At 40.4% G+C, this 16894-nt stretch overlaps 2 protein-coding genes across 2 annotated transcripts; one reads left to right on the forward strand and one right to left on the reverse strand.

Moving 5' to 3' along the window:
- The first annotated feature begins 265 nt into the window (after positions 1–265).
- On the forward strand, positions 266–8496 carry LOC5520327. Its single transcript, XM_048727855.1, has 9 exons — positions 266–466; positions 2676–2968; positions 3580–3632; positions 3713–5736; positions 5896–5967; positions 6519–6712; positions 6811–6888; positions 7648–7724; positions 7977–8496. The coding sequence occupies exons 1-9, from the start codon at positions 281–283 to the stop codon at positions 8231–8233; spliced, it is 3234 nt and encodes a 1077-aa protein (XP_048583812.1). The 5' UTR covers positions 266–280; the 3' UTR covers positions 8234–8496.
- On the reverse strand, positions 8439–16699 carry LOC5520326 (E3 ubiquitin-protein ligase ARIH2). Its single transcript, XM_001640109.3, has 15 exons — positions 16348–16699; positions 16188–16255; positions 15735–15804; positions 15086–15227; positions 14397–14512; positions 13832–13941; positions 13687–13721; positions 13496–13578; positions 13361–13411; positions 11306–11327; positions 10889–11040; positions 10242–10385; positions 9317–9382; positions 9003–9086; positions 8439–8751 (listed from the first exon to the last, which is right to left on the reverse strand). Exons 1-15 carry the CDS (start codon positions 16579–16581, stop codon positions 8680–8682), a joined length of 1449 nt encoding a protein of 482 aa, XP_001640159.2. The 5' UTR covers positions 16582–16699; the 3' UTR covers positions 8439–8679.
- Positions 16700–16894: the final 195 nt, after the last annotated feature.

The following is a 16894-nucleotide window of genomic DNA, read 5'->3' on the forward strand; positions in this document are numbered from 1 at the left end:
GGGTGCGCGCGCAACCTGCGTACGCGCCTGTCCTGGGAAAGTGAAAAAGTCGTATTTTCTCATGAATTTTTTTTAGGCAATTACTGTCATGTTTCGTTTTGTTTACATTGATGTTTCTCACATTTGTGGCAATTTCAATGCATATTGTGTAAACACGCATTAAATTTCTACAATGTCGGCGTTTTAATGTCTTTGCATGAGATTATATCTACACCTAGCACATCCTAGTAAGCCATTCAGCGCGGATGGTTGCAATTACGCACATCAATTATTCATATGAATGTTTCCATTTGGCTTTCTTCACTCGAACCCACCTGCCTGGCTGAACATCTCTGGAAGAGCTCCCCGGTGTTTCTGCGAGGAAAAACGCACATCTAAAGAGCTTATCTTGGCTCTCGCTCTTCTTGTAACCATGTTGACCGTTTCTTTGGTTGGGAAAAAGTTTAGTTGTAGCATTCAATTACAGGTATGTTTTGAAAATTTATTTTTGTATTATGAAAAAGGGATTGAATGCTATTATTTACATATTTGTTACACACACTCGATAAATTCTATTTAATACAGTTCACATTGCAAGTATAAGAGGAACTTTATAAAAATTAAGCATAGTATTTAGCAGAAAACTGTGCGAGACTGTAAACTTCACTCATTTGAAATTTTTCCTAATTATTTTTTGCTTTGGTCATCAGCTGTTCCTAAGTAATTCTAAAACGAACTGTGATTCAATATCTGACGCCCCCACAGACTGAAATTGTACTTCAGTTTTTATTTCAACCTCTGTTTGGATTTTCTCATTTTTAAAAAAAAATATGACTAAGAATTGAATGCTAATTTATTCCAACGTAAATCTTGTTCATACATCAAGCTCAGACATCAATCAAAATACACGCAAAAATGTATCTTTGATTATTTTTTTATTTGGGTTAAATTTCATGTCACTATGTCTTTTTCATTTATTTTGTCAAAACGATAAAACTAAGTGTAAATATCTGGCATTTGTATCCGAGTGAGCAAAGCATAAAATATTTACAGTATATCTGGAATATACCCTTTAGCTAATGACTGCGTTATTGCAGGTCATCTAAAATAATGTGAATTTATATTAAACGATCACTTGTCAAGATCTTTCAGGAGGGGGAAACTACACGTGCGGATCACAACTAAGTGCTTTTTGCCATCAGGAGCTTTCGCTTCTGACATGGCTGTTAACCGTAAACTCTATTCATTCCCTGCTAAGGGGGACACACGAGATATCCGTGTTAACAACAAACTTTTCTAAGATAACCTAGGAATTTCTTAGATTGGCATGTATATTTGAAACATATCGTAATTTTATTGTCTAGCACATAAAGTGATCATTTGATTTATTCAAGCTGTGACATTTCATTATTCAGTATAAGTCGGTGCCATACCCTAATGTCGCATTCGATGTTGCATTCGTCACTAACGCATATTGTAGAAAGGATTCTCGTGAAATATTAAAAACGAAGTTTGCAGTCGGTACTCTGAATATCTCTATTGCGCCTTTCTTTTTTCTTTTCATTTTCATTAATGAGCTTATCAATATTCTTGTCTAGACAAAGGGCTATTTCTTATTTGTGTATGATATATCATTGCGAATTTGCTTTAGTAACATTTATATTTTTTGGGGGTTACTTTTCCTTTATAACGAAACAGCAATTTGAGTACTCCGTGTGAGCCATCTTATGCAAAACAATATGTCTGATTTCGGCTGATAGAGGCTCGATCAAACAGCGGGGCCATTTCCTTTTAATCATTTCGGTAAAAAGGACTAATTAATGGCGCAGAATCGCAATGCACTTTCCATGCTTTTTCTTTGACCCACTTCGTCAATCCAGTAGCGGATCTAGGGAGAGGGTTTAGGGGGTTCTCCCCCCTCCACTTTGGGCTGCAAGAAAGCCATAAGTAACAAAAAATATTACCCCCTCCCCCCTTTGTCACTGAGCCAAACCCCCCCCCCCCCCCCCCATTAGCGAAAAGCATGATCCGCCCCTGTAATCAAGATGATTTGTGAGCGTCGTTTTGGTTTTTCGTCAGTTGGATTTTTGTCTTTCCCAGCAAAGAAAGAAAAACGGAGGCGCCGCTGTTGGTCATCTGATGGTCATGGATTATTAAGCCTATTTCGCAATTTGCGTGGTCAGACGAGATTCAATAAATTACCGATCGAGTATGATTAACAATTATACCATTTCCATTAAGGTGGATATACCCTGGGTTCCAGAGGCTTAATATCCGCTTTTCCCAGCATGCTAGGGGGCGGGGGTTCAAATGGTCGTAATTCTCGCTTTGCTCGAAAAACTCTCGGAGCCTCTGGTTTCCAGGGTAAGGTGGATAATGGCGGAATAGCTACTGAGAGCCAAAGGCTCGAGATAGATATTTTAAAACGGGCTTTAGAGCAATTTTTTTTTTCGGAAACACTGTTACACCCGCCATTTTGCTTGATTTCGGGGCGCAGAAAAATATCCACCTCCTATGAGGTGTATATTGCATTTTAGTATATAAAACTCGGGAACCTCGCAGGAACAAGCGATTTGATTGAGAAATTTTTGAGAAACTCGGGATAAAATGTTATCCCTCATATGCGTTTCGTTAGTTCAGTTTGTGTTGTATCGTATATCTAAGGTATTATTGTGTGTCTTATGTGTATAATTCAGATTCTCTCTGAAAAAGAAGGTGGTGGTTTCGAACTCGCGCTGAATGCTGGAGAGAAGTGCTCCGAACGCTCCCAGGCCGTCAGTCAGGTCTCGGCAAGTCTGAATGTCACGATACAGAGCGGCTGCAAGAACCGCGTGACACGATGCCAAGAGATGCTGATGTTCCTACAGGAGCAAGCAATCCCCAAGACTATGAATGTCATGAAGGTACACATGGTCAGCGGTGAAACTAAGCAGCTACAGCGTGACGGCATGAAACTCTTCAACTGCATCAGGACGAGCAGACGGGAAAGGTACATACCCCCTTCAATTCCTCCCACATGGAAGGGGCCTTCAGGTCTTCCTTGACAAGGTTGGCCTGGTGGTGGGAAAGGGGAAATGAATGTGTCCGACTTTATCTAGAACCGCAGTCATGAGTTGGGCTCAAACCCTGACTGTGTAGCGAAGCCCGTACCGCTGAACTTTCGTCCCATTCTCTTTCTCCCTATCATTTCTTTCGATGGATAGAGTCGAGGTAGTTCCTTGTAACTCTCTTATTCGTTTTAACCTTGGAACCAGGATATTATTTTGCTAAAGCGTTTTAGTGGGTTCAGCTAAGGTATGACCTATCGAATAGCTTGACCACGCGCATAACTGGTGATTTTCTGTATTCGCTAATACGCGATCAAAAATTATTTTCTTGATCAAACGTTTCACTGCAATGGAAACGCCTATAATGCTGTCTTAAACACGTATATTGGTAAGAGCTTAAATCCACCATGTGTACATTGCGCAATCGTTGTTGTGTCCCTCAACATAACTACTTGTACCACAGATGCGCGGCTTTCCTCGACGTCAATATCCATGCGCACACACTCGATATCAAGTGCAACCAGTAACACTTCACTGATTTTGATGCCAACAGGGAGCGAATAAAAGATAGATCGACATCACAAGAGCGTCTTCTCTCTTCTAGAGGTAAATTATCGTTTTGACCATTCATCACCGATTCAATTATAAGGCAGATTCTCAGAGCAATTAACCTGTTTCGTCGGCAGGATACGCCTCCGATTCCGAGCGCTACTCCAAGTTTTCTTCACGTAGTCGATCTACAGATAGTTTCATCAGTAGTCGGTGCAATGTTAGTGATGCCGACACCTCAAGACATGTGAAAACCAAGCTTCCAAAGGCAGGGATATTCCGTGAGCGCAAGATGCGCGCGGCTTCTCTAGAAAGACTAGGGTCATCCATTTCCTCGCTTGATCTTCCTGCAAGACGAAAAGAGCTAGAGGTGGAATCGGATCGAGAAGTTCAAAGTAAAAGTTCCCATCACGCTCGATGTCTGGAATCAAGTGACTTCGAAAAGAAGTTTGAGAAGCATCGAAAAGGTCGGGTGTCGACCAAAAAAAGCCCCAGAAAGAACGTAGAGAAAGTAACCAAGGAGCACTCTAAGAAACTGCTACAGGAGGAAATGACTGTAAAAGCGTCTACTTCTGCTGTGTGCGGTAAGACAAATGTCAATAGGGGTCTAACGCTGGAGCTAAAAAGGCAAGACACATTTAAAAATGGAAATTCCGGAGATAGTGAAACAAAACACGGCTCCAAAGCCTACTTTAAAAGTCGCTCATTGATGGAAATACCTTCCTTATGTCCAAAAAACGTTGACAGGGTTTCTGATAGAAAGTATGAAAGTTCCACCGAGAAGTCATCACTTCCCGTCGAGGAACGAAGGGCATCAACTCTCCCATCTAGAAGTGGGACTCCCCGCTTGACAAAGATAGATGTTGTCGATGACAATGCCGCACTCCGAGCTTTTGCGCGTAGAATCACTAGAGCTATAATCAACTCCGCCGTCACACTACTCGTTGACCGGGTAGTGATTGATTTACCTTCCACGGGTTCCAACGACTCCGAGCAATTGCTTAACGATGAGGTAGTAACCGCTACTAATGATAAAACCTTGGAGGGAAAACCCAGTTCGCTGATCGCTATCGAGACTTCGATCAAAGAGGCCAATTGCAGAAGTTGTTGTATATACAGTAGTCGTAGTATTGCAAACTCTGGTCAGACAACGTCTGTAGCAACACAAACAGAAGCAGCACGGGAATCGAAAGACTGTAATCTTGGCCATCCTGCAAGGCCAGTAGCACCTGGACGTGATGCTGTAGCTACTAAGCCAGTGCACTTGTCTGTGCAAAATTTCAAAGATCTAAAGATGTGGCAGAATGGTGAAAAATTACCGGAGATGGTTACCGACCTACGCGATGCAGCAATTAAACAGTCTATCATCCTTCCGTGGAAGGATAAGTCCAGTCTGCCTCATTTCTGGAGCAGTGAGAGCGCGCTTAGCTTACAGGTGGACAATAACCATCCGGAAAACTCTTCTCCATCTTTGCAACTTTATGATGTGTACCAAGATGTGAAGGATAAGTTGAAACGATCGCTCGCGTCACGGGATATACCGAATTATTCAATTGTGTTGTCAGAGTCAAAAAAATATTTGCATACCAGGCGTTACAGCTGGGGATGCCCTGAGAATCTCAATGCGGTTGACCAATACCCATGGTCTAGTGAAGAGAGTGGTGATGGTGAACATTGTTCTCCTAGAAGAGAAGGCGTCTCATGCAAAACAGGACTTGTCTCCAGATCATCTGAACAGGTGAGCATTGGCAACTTCTTTGATAGGCATGAAGAAACAGACCCTGGTGATGTCAAGCCTGAACGGGCTGCAAGACATATACACAACAAAAACTGCCCCCAAGAAGACAAATCAAGTCTATTAGATGGCAGCCACAGCTGGTATGTTCATCTACCAAAAAAGGATGATCCAGCAGGATCTGTTTTATCCTCCTTGAAGCGCTCGGCAACATTCCACGGCAGAGATGACATTAAGAAGGCAACACAGGGAGTATCGGGGCGACACCGGTATATGCGGTCCATTTCTGAACAAAACGAGCGACGTCGGTGGAAAGCTGCTCAAGCGATTTCTCAAGAAGTCTGCGAGATTGTCCATGGAAGAGCGTCCTCCAGAGCTGTTAATAATCGAGATGCTCGCTGCGTCTCCTGCCCAGTGCTATCGGAGGTAAAAATAATAATAACCACGTGTAGAGAATTAAACTGGTTTTCCGGTGAGAGGAGCACAGACAGTAGACCTAAACGGTGGTCCTGTCGATGTATCCTAAGATCCACTCACTTTGATCGAAGCTTGCACGATTGCCTCTTAGACTTTCTCCTATTTCAGGAAGATGTAGTTCTCGAGGGGCTTTTCAGTCACCATCGGGACGTGTGTGAAAGACTCTCTCATAGGACAAGGGTAAGTTATATCATAGGACAAGGGTAAGTTATATCATAGGACAAGGGTAAGTTATATCATAGTACAAGGGTAAGTTATATCATAGTACAAGGGTAAGTTATATCATAGGACAAGGGTAAGTTATATCATAGGACAAGGGTAAGTTATATCATAGTACAAGGGTAAGTTATATCATAGGACAAGGGTAAGTTATATCATAGGACAAGGGTAAGTTATATCATAGGACAAGGGTAAGTTATATCATAGGACAAGGGTAAGTTATATCATAGGACAAGGGTAAGTTATATTCTGGAAGTGGGTTATCGAGTGTAAGCCGTTGAGCCTTACAGAGAATGATTCCTGTAGTTGGTTTAGGAAAAAAATTGGATGAGGCTCATAGTCTTGTGTCAGCTTCCAATGAAGGTGGTTTGTCCACCTTGTCCCTACATCTGTAAGGCGTAAGAAGAAAGATGCCCCCTGTTTATCATTCATGCCTTAATACAATCAAGCCCAGGGATTTTCAAGCTAACTTGTTATTAGGTTATAAGTCACAGCCTGGTATCTCTTGCTAGGTTGTTGTTCGTGTCCAGGAGTTGTGGTGCCGCGGGGAGGCCATTGGAGCTCTGACAGCTTGCTTGGTGCTGACAGGGAGGACGGCTGGTGTTGACGTACTTTCTTCTGACGGGTTTGCATCCCTTAATACGACCAGCGCCACCAAGGACAATGCCCTGTTCCTAAACATCATTCAACAGCTGCCGACGAGGAGGTAAGAATTATAGCTCCGGAGAATGCCTGAAGGAAGCTTACGATTATAGCCGATGTCCCAAAGACTCACAAAAGGATCACTTTTTATCCTTTGTACAGCTCTTCATGGACCTGGGGGATGTGCCACATCTTGCTGCCACACCTGAAAGATTTCATCTCCACTAGGATGCATTCTAGGTAAGACTAAACACGACAAGGTAAGACGCACTTAAGTTTTATGTTCCAATATGTGTGCCGATATGTCCTTCTGGGTTTCTTGATGTAGAGCTTGTGTAGCAAGGGTTTCATCGGAGCGACAGTGCTAAATAACGTATGCGCATGCGCGTGCTCTGGCGAAAACAAGCACAATCGTAGTGTTGAATCGTTCGAGTAAAGGTACGAAAGGCTGACTTCAGTCGCTGTTTTGACTAACTGTACAGCATTAAAACCATACTGTTCAAAAGATGACAGATTGGTGTGATAATGAGGGAGTCATAAAGAAAATTACAGCCTTAAGTTTGGTCTAGTTTTCTTCGCATTCGCCAAAATGTGACAGTTCGCCGGTAAAACTCCGCCATTTCAAAACAAAAAGGCTGGTTTAACCGCGCGGTACTGGAACTAGTCTTGCGTTTTTCAGCACTGGCCATTGGCCATCGGAGCTAGCAAAGAGAATGACCGCGAGAAGAATTGGGCGAACGACTGGTAGAAAGGCGCAAGAAATCTCCCTCCTCTCCCAATTCTCCGCGCAGCCATACTCTTCGCTCGCTCGCTCTCTATTTCCGCTTAAACCCCACCAATACGCTTGCAACGCCGGCTACTTAAAGTATGCGACAAATCATCTGCGGCAAAAACAAAATTTGATAAAAACGGGCCAACTCTAAATGCTAGACTCGTTACTCGGTGGATTTCCCAGAATGATATGGCAAGTGTGTCTAACTCGACTTTGTTTTGATACAGTCACGTGTGCATGGCTTGCAACATACTCCATCTCATCGTTCAAAAAGTTAGCGGTTTTCTGCTCAGACGCCACACAAGTGAGTAACAAGTTGCAACCGAGGGTGAATGGGAGGGGAGGGGGAGTTACAAGTGAAAAATGACAGCCTATAGCTTTAGTTATGCTTTCTCGAAATAACACCATCAAATGAACATTCAATTCTCAGGCATAGTTTAGGCGCCGTATTTTTTCATGTCCGCACATGAATAAAGTCGATTGGTGCATTTGCATGGATTTGCACCGGAACCGGAGGGCCAGACCAGGCCTGATAGTGTCTTTCCTTGTCTTGCAGCAAGCAGAGAACCACCTGAAGTAATCAGTAACTGCCTCAGTGAGCTGACAGACATCGAAACGCGCACAGACGAGGTTTTGGTTGTTTTACACAACAAAGCCTTGACGAAATGCACAGAGGACACGCTCATTTTACGATCCGTGCTAAGCGAACTGTTGCTCGCAATTCGGACACTGCGTAGACTACAGGGCCCGGACACCGGAAGAAACACAACATCGCAGAAATGCACAGAGGGTCGTCTGATCTTGCCATCCTAACTTAGTGGGCAGATGCTATATTGTTGGGACTTTAGGGACAGGAAACTAGACAAAACATAACCTTAAAGAAATACAAAAAGATACACATCTTAGTTTCGTTGAGCGAGCTCAATATCAGGACACCACGTAGACAACATGGACCGGATATCTACACAGGCATAAAACAAACGGCATTAATATACTACTGTGAATATTCACAACATTATCTCACCACATAGATGTTTAATCTTCGATATTCTTTTTCAATAAAAAAGATAATACGCTTTCGCTCTTCTACTGTAACAGCATATTCGCTGCCCTAATATTAACTGATAGACAAGTTTGTAGAAACTACCGAAGAAAGTTAGTAGAAACTACCAAAGAAAGGTGATCCCTTATAGTCGTAAGCCGGCAACGACGAGGGACATCCGGACGGTGCGCTGGTAATACGCTCGCGACAAGTCCCTTCAGTTGGCGGAAAAGTCCTTTAATAGCGTCTGCCTTCGCTTCTCTGCTATGTCCATTTGATTTTCAAAATCCTAGACGAACAGAAACACAAATTCGTTGATAGACAGGTAAATGCCATGAAAATGATCACAACCGGCTAATCAAGGATTTTTTAGGGCAGGGGTACCCTGGGTAGCAGAGGCTCCAAGCTGGAAGAGGGAGGGGGGGTGGGGGTAGGGGGATTACAGTATCTCTCGTACCACCACCAGTTGTCCCCCGTATCACTTCTCGTTTCTTATTCTTTTAAAATGTGAAATGAAATTTTAATGTAAAGGTCACTCACCCCTCTCGAATAAGAGTCATCTCTTTCTAATTTCCACGACAGATTCTCGATTTCGACCTCTAGCTGAGCTTGCTGGTATTCAAACTAAAACACACATTAGGCACATTCAAGTATAACCTAGCATTAGGTACATTAATACCGTATCTAAGTAATAAACAAACAAAGATCAATCACACTTAAACAATACATGGCTGATAAACAACGGCAAAAGAAACAAAGATCAGGCACTTTCATATGGTATCTAGCTGATAAACAACGGCAAAAGAAACAAAGATAAGGAAATGGGAAAAGAAGAAAAAAAATGCTTTACTCACCAGCTTTTTCCTTCCATTCTCAATAAAATATGCATAGGGATAGGTGTACATGAGCGTGTACCGGCACTGTAACAAGCACAAACAGCCATACATTAGACCCAATAAACCACTGCCCTAAAGCATAGTTGGCCTCCAAAAGCATCCACCAGGCAGCATGGTACCCCCCAACACACAAGTATTTACACCTTTGCCATACCCTATAAAAACAATTTATTCTGAACTCACCCTCCCATACAACACATATAAAAGGCCCTAGAGATGATGTGAGATGCAGAGACGTTTTTATTATTGGCACCATGTAACTTATGTTACATAATATAAATTGTTTAAACCAATAATCAATTTGAACCTCTCAAAACACTGCATACTCACTCTTCCCTCTCCACACATGCATGCACACAAGCAGATAAACAACTCTGACGTTTGCCCTACCAAATCGCCATATACGCATCCTCACCCCCCTCCCACTTCCCATATGGACACACAATCATATTGAGCTTTGACTGGTCCTTCCAAACCACCATATTCACCTTTACCCCTACCCTCTCCCATAAAAACACACAATCATATTGACCTTTGACTGGTCCTTCCAAACCACCATATTCACCTTTACCCCTACCCTCTCCCATAAAAACACACAATCATATTGACCTTTGACTGGTCCTTCCAAACCACCATATTCACCTTTACCCCTACCCTCTCCCATAAAAACACACAATCATATTGACCTTTGACTGGTCCTTCCAAACCCCATATTCTCCTTTACCCCTACCCTCTCCCATAAAAACACACAATCCTTTGACTGGCCCTACCAAACCACCATATACTGTACTCCCCCAATCTCCCTTATAAACACACATTCATATTGACCTTTGACTGGCCCTTCCAAACCACAGTATATTCACCCTCACTATCCCTCTCTTACCTTGGCAAGTAGAGATGTTGCATTCAGCAGATATTGCCAGTCTATCCAGGTTCCAATATTGTTATTCACTTTCTCTTGAATTTTCTGGTTTATTTTTCGTTGAGTTTCTGCCTCCTTTTTTAAACTATCTGCATGATTTTGCCACTACAAAATGCAAAGTATAATATCAGTAATATATGGTGGACATTCAGTATTACCAATGTACAAAATGTACATTATATGATGATATATGTTGACGGCACATCCACCCATTACAGTACAGACTGAATGTGTTTTAACATTCCGTGTGTGGATTCGGCATTGATTCTTAGTAGGGTTTGCACACGCTTGCTGCAATGGAATTTTCCTTTGTTATGAAGTTTATTGTGTGGGTAGTAATCAAAGCGTACATTGGTGAGACCATATCGCCGAATAACGAAACTCAACACAACGCTTGATTACTTGGATGAATAACAGCCCACTGACAACAAAATTGCGGTATCCTAAGTTTCTAAGGGGTAGTGAGTACACAATTCAATATGCTCATGTATGCCAGTATCAGCTTTTCTCATTGATTGCCCAAACCTTATAAACAGCATTATTAAAATACCAAAATCCAAAGGGGAAGAAGGCTCAGGGGTTTAGGGATTGATTTATATTTTCCTCACCCTCTCAAAGTAGAAGAGATACTTTTTGAGAGCCTCCCTAGCCTGGATTCCAGCGGACTCATTGGCAATGTTTGGGTTGGACTTGTAGCGACTGCATTCGTAATACTCTGAGCCATGACTTTTCCAAGTGCCCATACACATCCAGCAGAAATCTAGAGAGAGCACACAAAAAAAGTCAAATATGAATTGTCAAATAGTCCTAATATTGAAAATCTACTATGACTCTTTTAAAAATAAAGTCAATTAATATAACCTGCTTTCAAAAGATTTTTTAATTCTGGTGTATGAGTTTATTTTCTAGTTAGCATATTTTATGGATTTTGTGTGATACACAAGGAGAACTGTACTTTTTAGTCATTTTAACTCAATATTCAAATGTTATATCCTACATACAGTAATACTACGGACAAAACCTACCATGCTTGCATTTAATGCATTGCTGAAAATGAAAAGAAAGTTTTTCTCAATTACTAGGATCAGCAAACCGTTAATCAAAACTCAGATACTTAATTGAACATGACAAGTGAAATAGCCAAGGGACAGGGCTTCTGGAATTACGCGGAAAAAAACTCAAAATTACGCGGGATTCTTGGCTAAATTACGCGGAAAATCAATCATTATGCGCTAAATTACGATGGTACGAGGGGGCTGTTTTATAGATAAGGGGCATTTATAAGAGAGGGGTGTTTATTATAAACTATAACAATAAAACAAACCCAAGTGCAGTGGGGCTCTAGTCTCAGTCAGGATCACGTTGGGTTATAGCCTGCGTAGCAAGCGTCTCTTTACATTCAGCAAGTCTTAGCAAACCAAATTTAATCTGAGATAAATTAAATTTGATTTATATTACCAAAATTCCTATAACAGGGCTTCTGGAATTACGCGGAAAAAAGCTCAAAATTACGCGGGATTCTTGGCTAAATTATGCGCTAAATTACGCGGAAAATCAATCATTACGCGCTAAATTACGCGGGAGTTTGCAATACATTTTTCTTTAAAAATCAAAATTTTGCGGGATTCTTTACTGAATTACGTGCTAAATTACACGGAATATCAACTGTTACGCCCAAACAACATTTTGTACCGAAGGAAAGCAAGAAATAACTTGAAAAGGTTAATTTTTTGCGTGAAAATATCTTAGGCGAGTTTTCATTGGCTCCTAGCCACCAGCCAATTAACCCATTGACTCCTGGCTTTTTTGGAGCTAAATTTACAAAAAACAGACTGAAAACAGATACCTCCCCCCATATTCTGAGTTTTATACAGCCCGTCAAAGTCAAACACAGCTGCACCTAGTCAGCGGTATCCAAGCTTTCCAACAGTGCTTTGCGGTCCCCACTTTTAATCCCTCGTCGTTGTGCTGAAGCCAGCACAAGTTGATGGTTGCTTGTATTTTTCATCAAAAATACAGCTATGAGCATATTAGGAGAGTGTCTCAGGACATCATGAAGTCTTTTGGGGCATAATTGAGTGCTTTGCTTATGGATATTTGCAAGCAAAGGTGGATTCATGATGATTTTTTCTTGTTTGGCTTTGCCCGGATGAGAAAATAATTTTCTAATGAATCACCACAGCTCTCCTAAATGCTGTCTTTTCTGAAACCAAATTGATTCCAAAATTGTTTACACTGCTATTCTGGGTCTGTATGACCTGGAATTGATTTGTTTGGCTTCGGGATGAAAAGACTTATAAAAAACCATCTGACTTTGGGGAGAGGAGTGTTGACTGGCCCTCCCCTCGTGAATTTTCCCCTGGATCTCCCAGAATGCTTTGCAATACGTAAAGATATTTTCGTGGTTGTACAATCCTCCAAGGAATGGACATTGTGTTTTGAGGCCAAGGAAATGTACCTGGAGGATCAGAATAAAGGTATCTATTTGTGTCTTGAGCTGTGTTTGCTGATCTCTCTCCCTTGTGTAGTATTTTGAGCGTTTTATTGAGAGGGGTGATTCTGCTTTTCTCTCCTTGTTCGATTTGAGATTTGTCAAAGAACCTGTGCTATTATTTGGCTTAAGAGTAGATGCCAAAATCTTGGTTGGATGCATATCTTCAAGACCATTTATCCCTTAGACTGATGCCTAAGTATCTTCATCTTGTTGTGTTTATTTCGAATTTATGAATTTTTGGGGTTGTGGGTACTTCCCAAAGCCTGTACAGGCCGGTTGAGGGGTCAATGTGTTTAAAAAAGTATTTTATTATTAGTCCTAGGCCTTCGCGGTTTAGCAAAGAACGCCTAGTCATTTTATTTGTTTTCGGAAATCCAGTTCGAAATATCGCACTCTTACGAAGAATACATGTATCTTTCTTTTTTCACGAGAAATAGAGGTAACAACCCTAAAAGAACACATCAGCTGTGCAATTAAATGCTTTGTCTTTCAAAATTTAGCAAAATTACGCGGGATTACGCGGAAAAAAGCCAAATTACGCGCTTCCGCACAAGCGCGTAATTCCAGAAGCCCTGAAGGGACGTACCATGTGATTACAACCTCCATTCTTCTCTATGCAACTTCCACATTCTGGACACTGTCAACAAACAACAACCATAATGAATGTTTCTTCTTATTTGATATGACTCGCAGCTTCTTTACTCAATTCTATTGTACTTACATCTTTTGTGTTTGCTGTGATGTAGTTTGCAGTTTCTGAATCATCCTCGCATTTGGTTAACCATTTCCTTATAGTTGCACAATCTGACAATCAAAAAAATATATCCATAGGAAAGCATGATTACAAAAGCTCTAAGTATTTGATAAGGGAATCAGGGTCTTTCTACATAAGTTGTTTTTACCCCTACCTACCAGTTGGAGCATGATATTTCTCTCCACAGGAAAAACTAGAAAAAAAACACAATTACTGGAAAAATTTGAAATAGGTTTTAGGTTGATTGAGATAAACAGATTTTACCCTACCAAAAATGAAAAAAAAATTTTTTACACAACTCACCAAAACATTGTGTTGCATTTACTACAGATAACTCGCTTGGCTGCTGGTTCTTCTGCTCTGACCAGGAAGCCACAGTTTATTCCAGGACACCAACGAAGCTTACTGAAGGTCTAGGATGTCAGAAAAAGAGTGTTCAGAAAAAAAGACATTTACTATATATTCCCCTAAAGTCAGATCACAACACAAAGCATAATGCTGTGATGGGTGTCAGCCCCCACTCATTTCACTCAGCTATAGGTACTGTATAACAGCTTAAGATAAAAACAATGCAATGTAATGTAATTATTTGATAAATACTGCGTATAATCATCCTGCCAAATAAAGCTCAAAAATATACATAATTTTTTTGGTGAGAGTTTGAAACACACTGAGCTCTGTTGAGTACAACATATGATAAACCAATGTACAACATATGATAAACCTAATAAAAAAAAAACATCCCTCTTCATAACCAATTCATAAATTGTCCATTACAAAGGAGCTATATAAAATCATTTTACAAGCTTTATCACTGATACTGTCACACCTGGTGAACATTTCTTAATGAATCAACTCATTCCCCTACCTTTATTTGATCATTAAAAAGAAAATTTATAAATTTCTCTCGAAGCTTTCCTCCTTTGAGTACATTGAGTACAACTGTTTCACCAACTAGAAGATTACAGTTCATGCATTCGATCCCTGGGAAACAATACAAACGATCAGTTTGCAGAATGCAGGATGATGCACATAAGGTACTGTATCCAAACCAATTAGGAATGATTGGAAAATGGCTTGAACCTTGTTTTTGTTAGCAAAATCAGTTGTGCACAGATACTATACAGAGTATTTTAACAAAAATCTGAGACTTCAAGACCATGGTAGAAAAACTCTGAGACTCCCAGACCCCAATGGGGGAACATCTGTGACTGCAAGTAACTTATAATTTTGAGAAAAATGAGACTTTGGACTTGTCCCGGGATTCTGTGACCTTGTAAAACTTCAGAGAAAATTAAAAAATTATTGTACCCAACGCTACCCCTATGTTCAAGAATCAGATACATTAAAATTCAAGGTGGACAATTTAAAAAATTATTCAGCCAGGAACATGTGTATATCATTAGATATCTTTAGGGGTCAGAGGCAGAGGTAAGGAAAGATCAAAACAGAGAGAGGAAGATGCAATAAGGCAGTGGCAGCTAGAGGGAAAACAGCAAATCAATTGTTAACCCCCTCAATTTCAAGTTATCTTTTAAATGATGAGATGTTAGTTACCTGATGAAACACCAATCTGAAGTTGACTTGCAAAATGTGCACTCCAGCATGAATCACAAAAGAAATGGCCACATGGAAGACTAATGGTGACCGTCCGAGGCATGCGCTGGAAGCACACGGGGCAGTATGTTGGCCTTGAAGGCTATTACATATGGATAAAAGGACAGGCGGTTGAGTCAGAGAATGAAAAAAGCATACACTAGGAACACAGTTACAATTCCATAATGGCCATTGGTTTCTTGCATTCCAGACAGATTTTCCCTATTCAAAACACTTATACTGTATAGCCAAAATGCACACCTTCAAGATTTTGGCCTTTTCATATAATTTTTCCTTGACCATTCTCTCAGTTTTTACTAATGCTAGGGATGAAGGCTGCAAATTTCAATGACAAAAAGTTGCATTAAAATTTCAAAAGTCCAATCTTATATTTTGTTTGTAACTCTCAACCATCATTTATCAAGTAATGACTTAACGGCTGATCGGGCCATCATCACGAATATGGTGTTATTAGTAATGTAAATGCAACAATACTGCGCATGAACCTCTGATAAATATTTCAATTAATTCTCTGCCTTATTTGATGTGGAATGTTATTTGGAAGATTGTTCCATCAGTCAAGTATTCACTATAGTCTACAAGTACTAACCATGCATTTGAGGGTTTTTTTGGGCATCACACGACACTCAATCATCAAACCAACAGGGTCAATTCTGTGCCTGTATAAAGAGATTAACAATATTTAATCAAAAGCAAATGAGTTGGAAAAAAGAAGTAATATGAAACAAATTGACCACAGTGAAATACATAACAGTTGAGCTAATAAATAATAAACAAAAACAAAATATTTTAGAGTCATCTTACAAAGATCTTATCTCTGCTAGTGCTAAAACTTTAAGAGATATATTCTGATTATTAGTATCATGTGGTTTCTAAGCCCACAAACTCATGTAAACTCTGTTATTAAAAGTTGATAAAGTAGAAGTGAGATCTGCTAAATCAATAATTAATTTGCGAATTTAGCTTAGACAGGTTTCATTTGTGACAAAGACTATTATGAACATATACTCAACTCTCAGCAGCCGACAAGAATCAAACTAACCTCTCAAGTAACTTGTCTAAATTCCATTTATGAGCTATTAACAGAAGTCTTGCAATAGATGTCGAGATCTAAACAACAAAAATGTCAACGTATGACTTAAAAGACAAAGCGATAGAAATCATTCAAAACAGTTGAAAAATGCCGGCTAATTCGAACTAACCTGCATCTCTTTGCTGGCTTTAGCGGTGATTGTATCGAACATTTGTTTTGCTTCTTCTGGTGGCACCAAAGAGAATGAAAAAAACTCAGGGTCTTCTTCTCTGTCAAAGTCAATGCCATCATCTTCGCCGAAATTATTGGTGTAGTAATCATCACCACAATCGTCTTCATCGTCGTCGTATTCACTAGATTCCGCCTCCATGGACTCTGTGCTATCTAGTCTACAATGTGACATGGTTAATCAATTCTTGTGGCGAAACTTCGCCAACAATCCGGCACGAAACTAAACCACATTCGCATCCAGTTTTGTTGTTTTCAACCAACGCTGAAAACTCGCTCTCTGGTGGTACATTTGTCACGCTCCGTATATGGTAACGCATCCTTATTTGGCGACGTAACGCATTCTTAAAAAAACATCTGAGTCAGAGGTATTTTTGTTTTGACATGTTATCTTTACAAAATTTAGCCTCACCGTTCTCTCACATTATACTCACATTATAAAAACCAAGTACTTTATAAAATGAAATCGTTCAAAACTTTTCTGTTTC

The sequence above is a fragment of the Nematostella vectensis genome, chromosome 1 (assembly GCF_932526225.1).
Source record: "Nematostella vectensis chromosome 1, jaNemVect1.1, whole genome shotgun sequence".
Classification (NCBI taxonomy): Eukaryota; Metazoa; Cnidaria; class Anthozoa; order Actiniaria; family Edwardsiidae; genus Nematostella; species Nematostella vectensis.

What these genes read in the sequence shown, in the direction of transcription:
- LOC5520327 (XM_048727855.1), top strand. Translation starts at nt 281, where the DNA reads ATGTTTCCATTTGGCTTTCTTCACTCGAACCCACCTGCCTGGCTGAAC. An exon ending in CCTGCCCAGTGCTATCGGAG is followed by an intron (nt 5,737 to 5,895) that starts GTAAAAATAATA and finishes CTCCTATTTCAG; the next exon opens with GAAGATGTAGTTCTCGAGGG. An exon ending in GACTCTCTCATAGGACAAGG is followed by an intron (nt 5,968 to 6,518) that starts GTAAGTTATATC and finishes ATCTCTTGCTAG; the next exon opens with GTTGTTGTTCGTGTCCAGGA.
- LOC5520326 (XM_001640109.3), bottom strand. Translation starts at nt 16,581, where the DNA reads ATGTCACATTGTAGACTAGATAGCACAGAGTCCATGGAGGCGGAATCT. An exon ending in TCACAGCAAACACAAAAGAT is followed by an intron (nt 13,412 to 13,495) that starts GTAAGTACAATA and finishes GTTTGTTGACAG; the next exon opens with TGTCCAGAATGTGGAAGTTG. An exon ending in ATCTCTTCTACTTTGAGAGG is followed by an intron (nt 10,386 to 10,888) that starts GTGAGGAAAATA and finishes TGCATTTTGTAG; the next exon opens with TGGCAAAATCATGCAGATAG.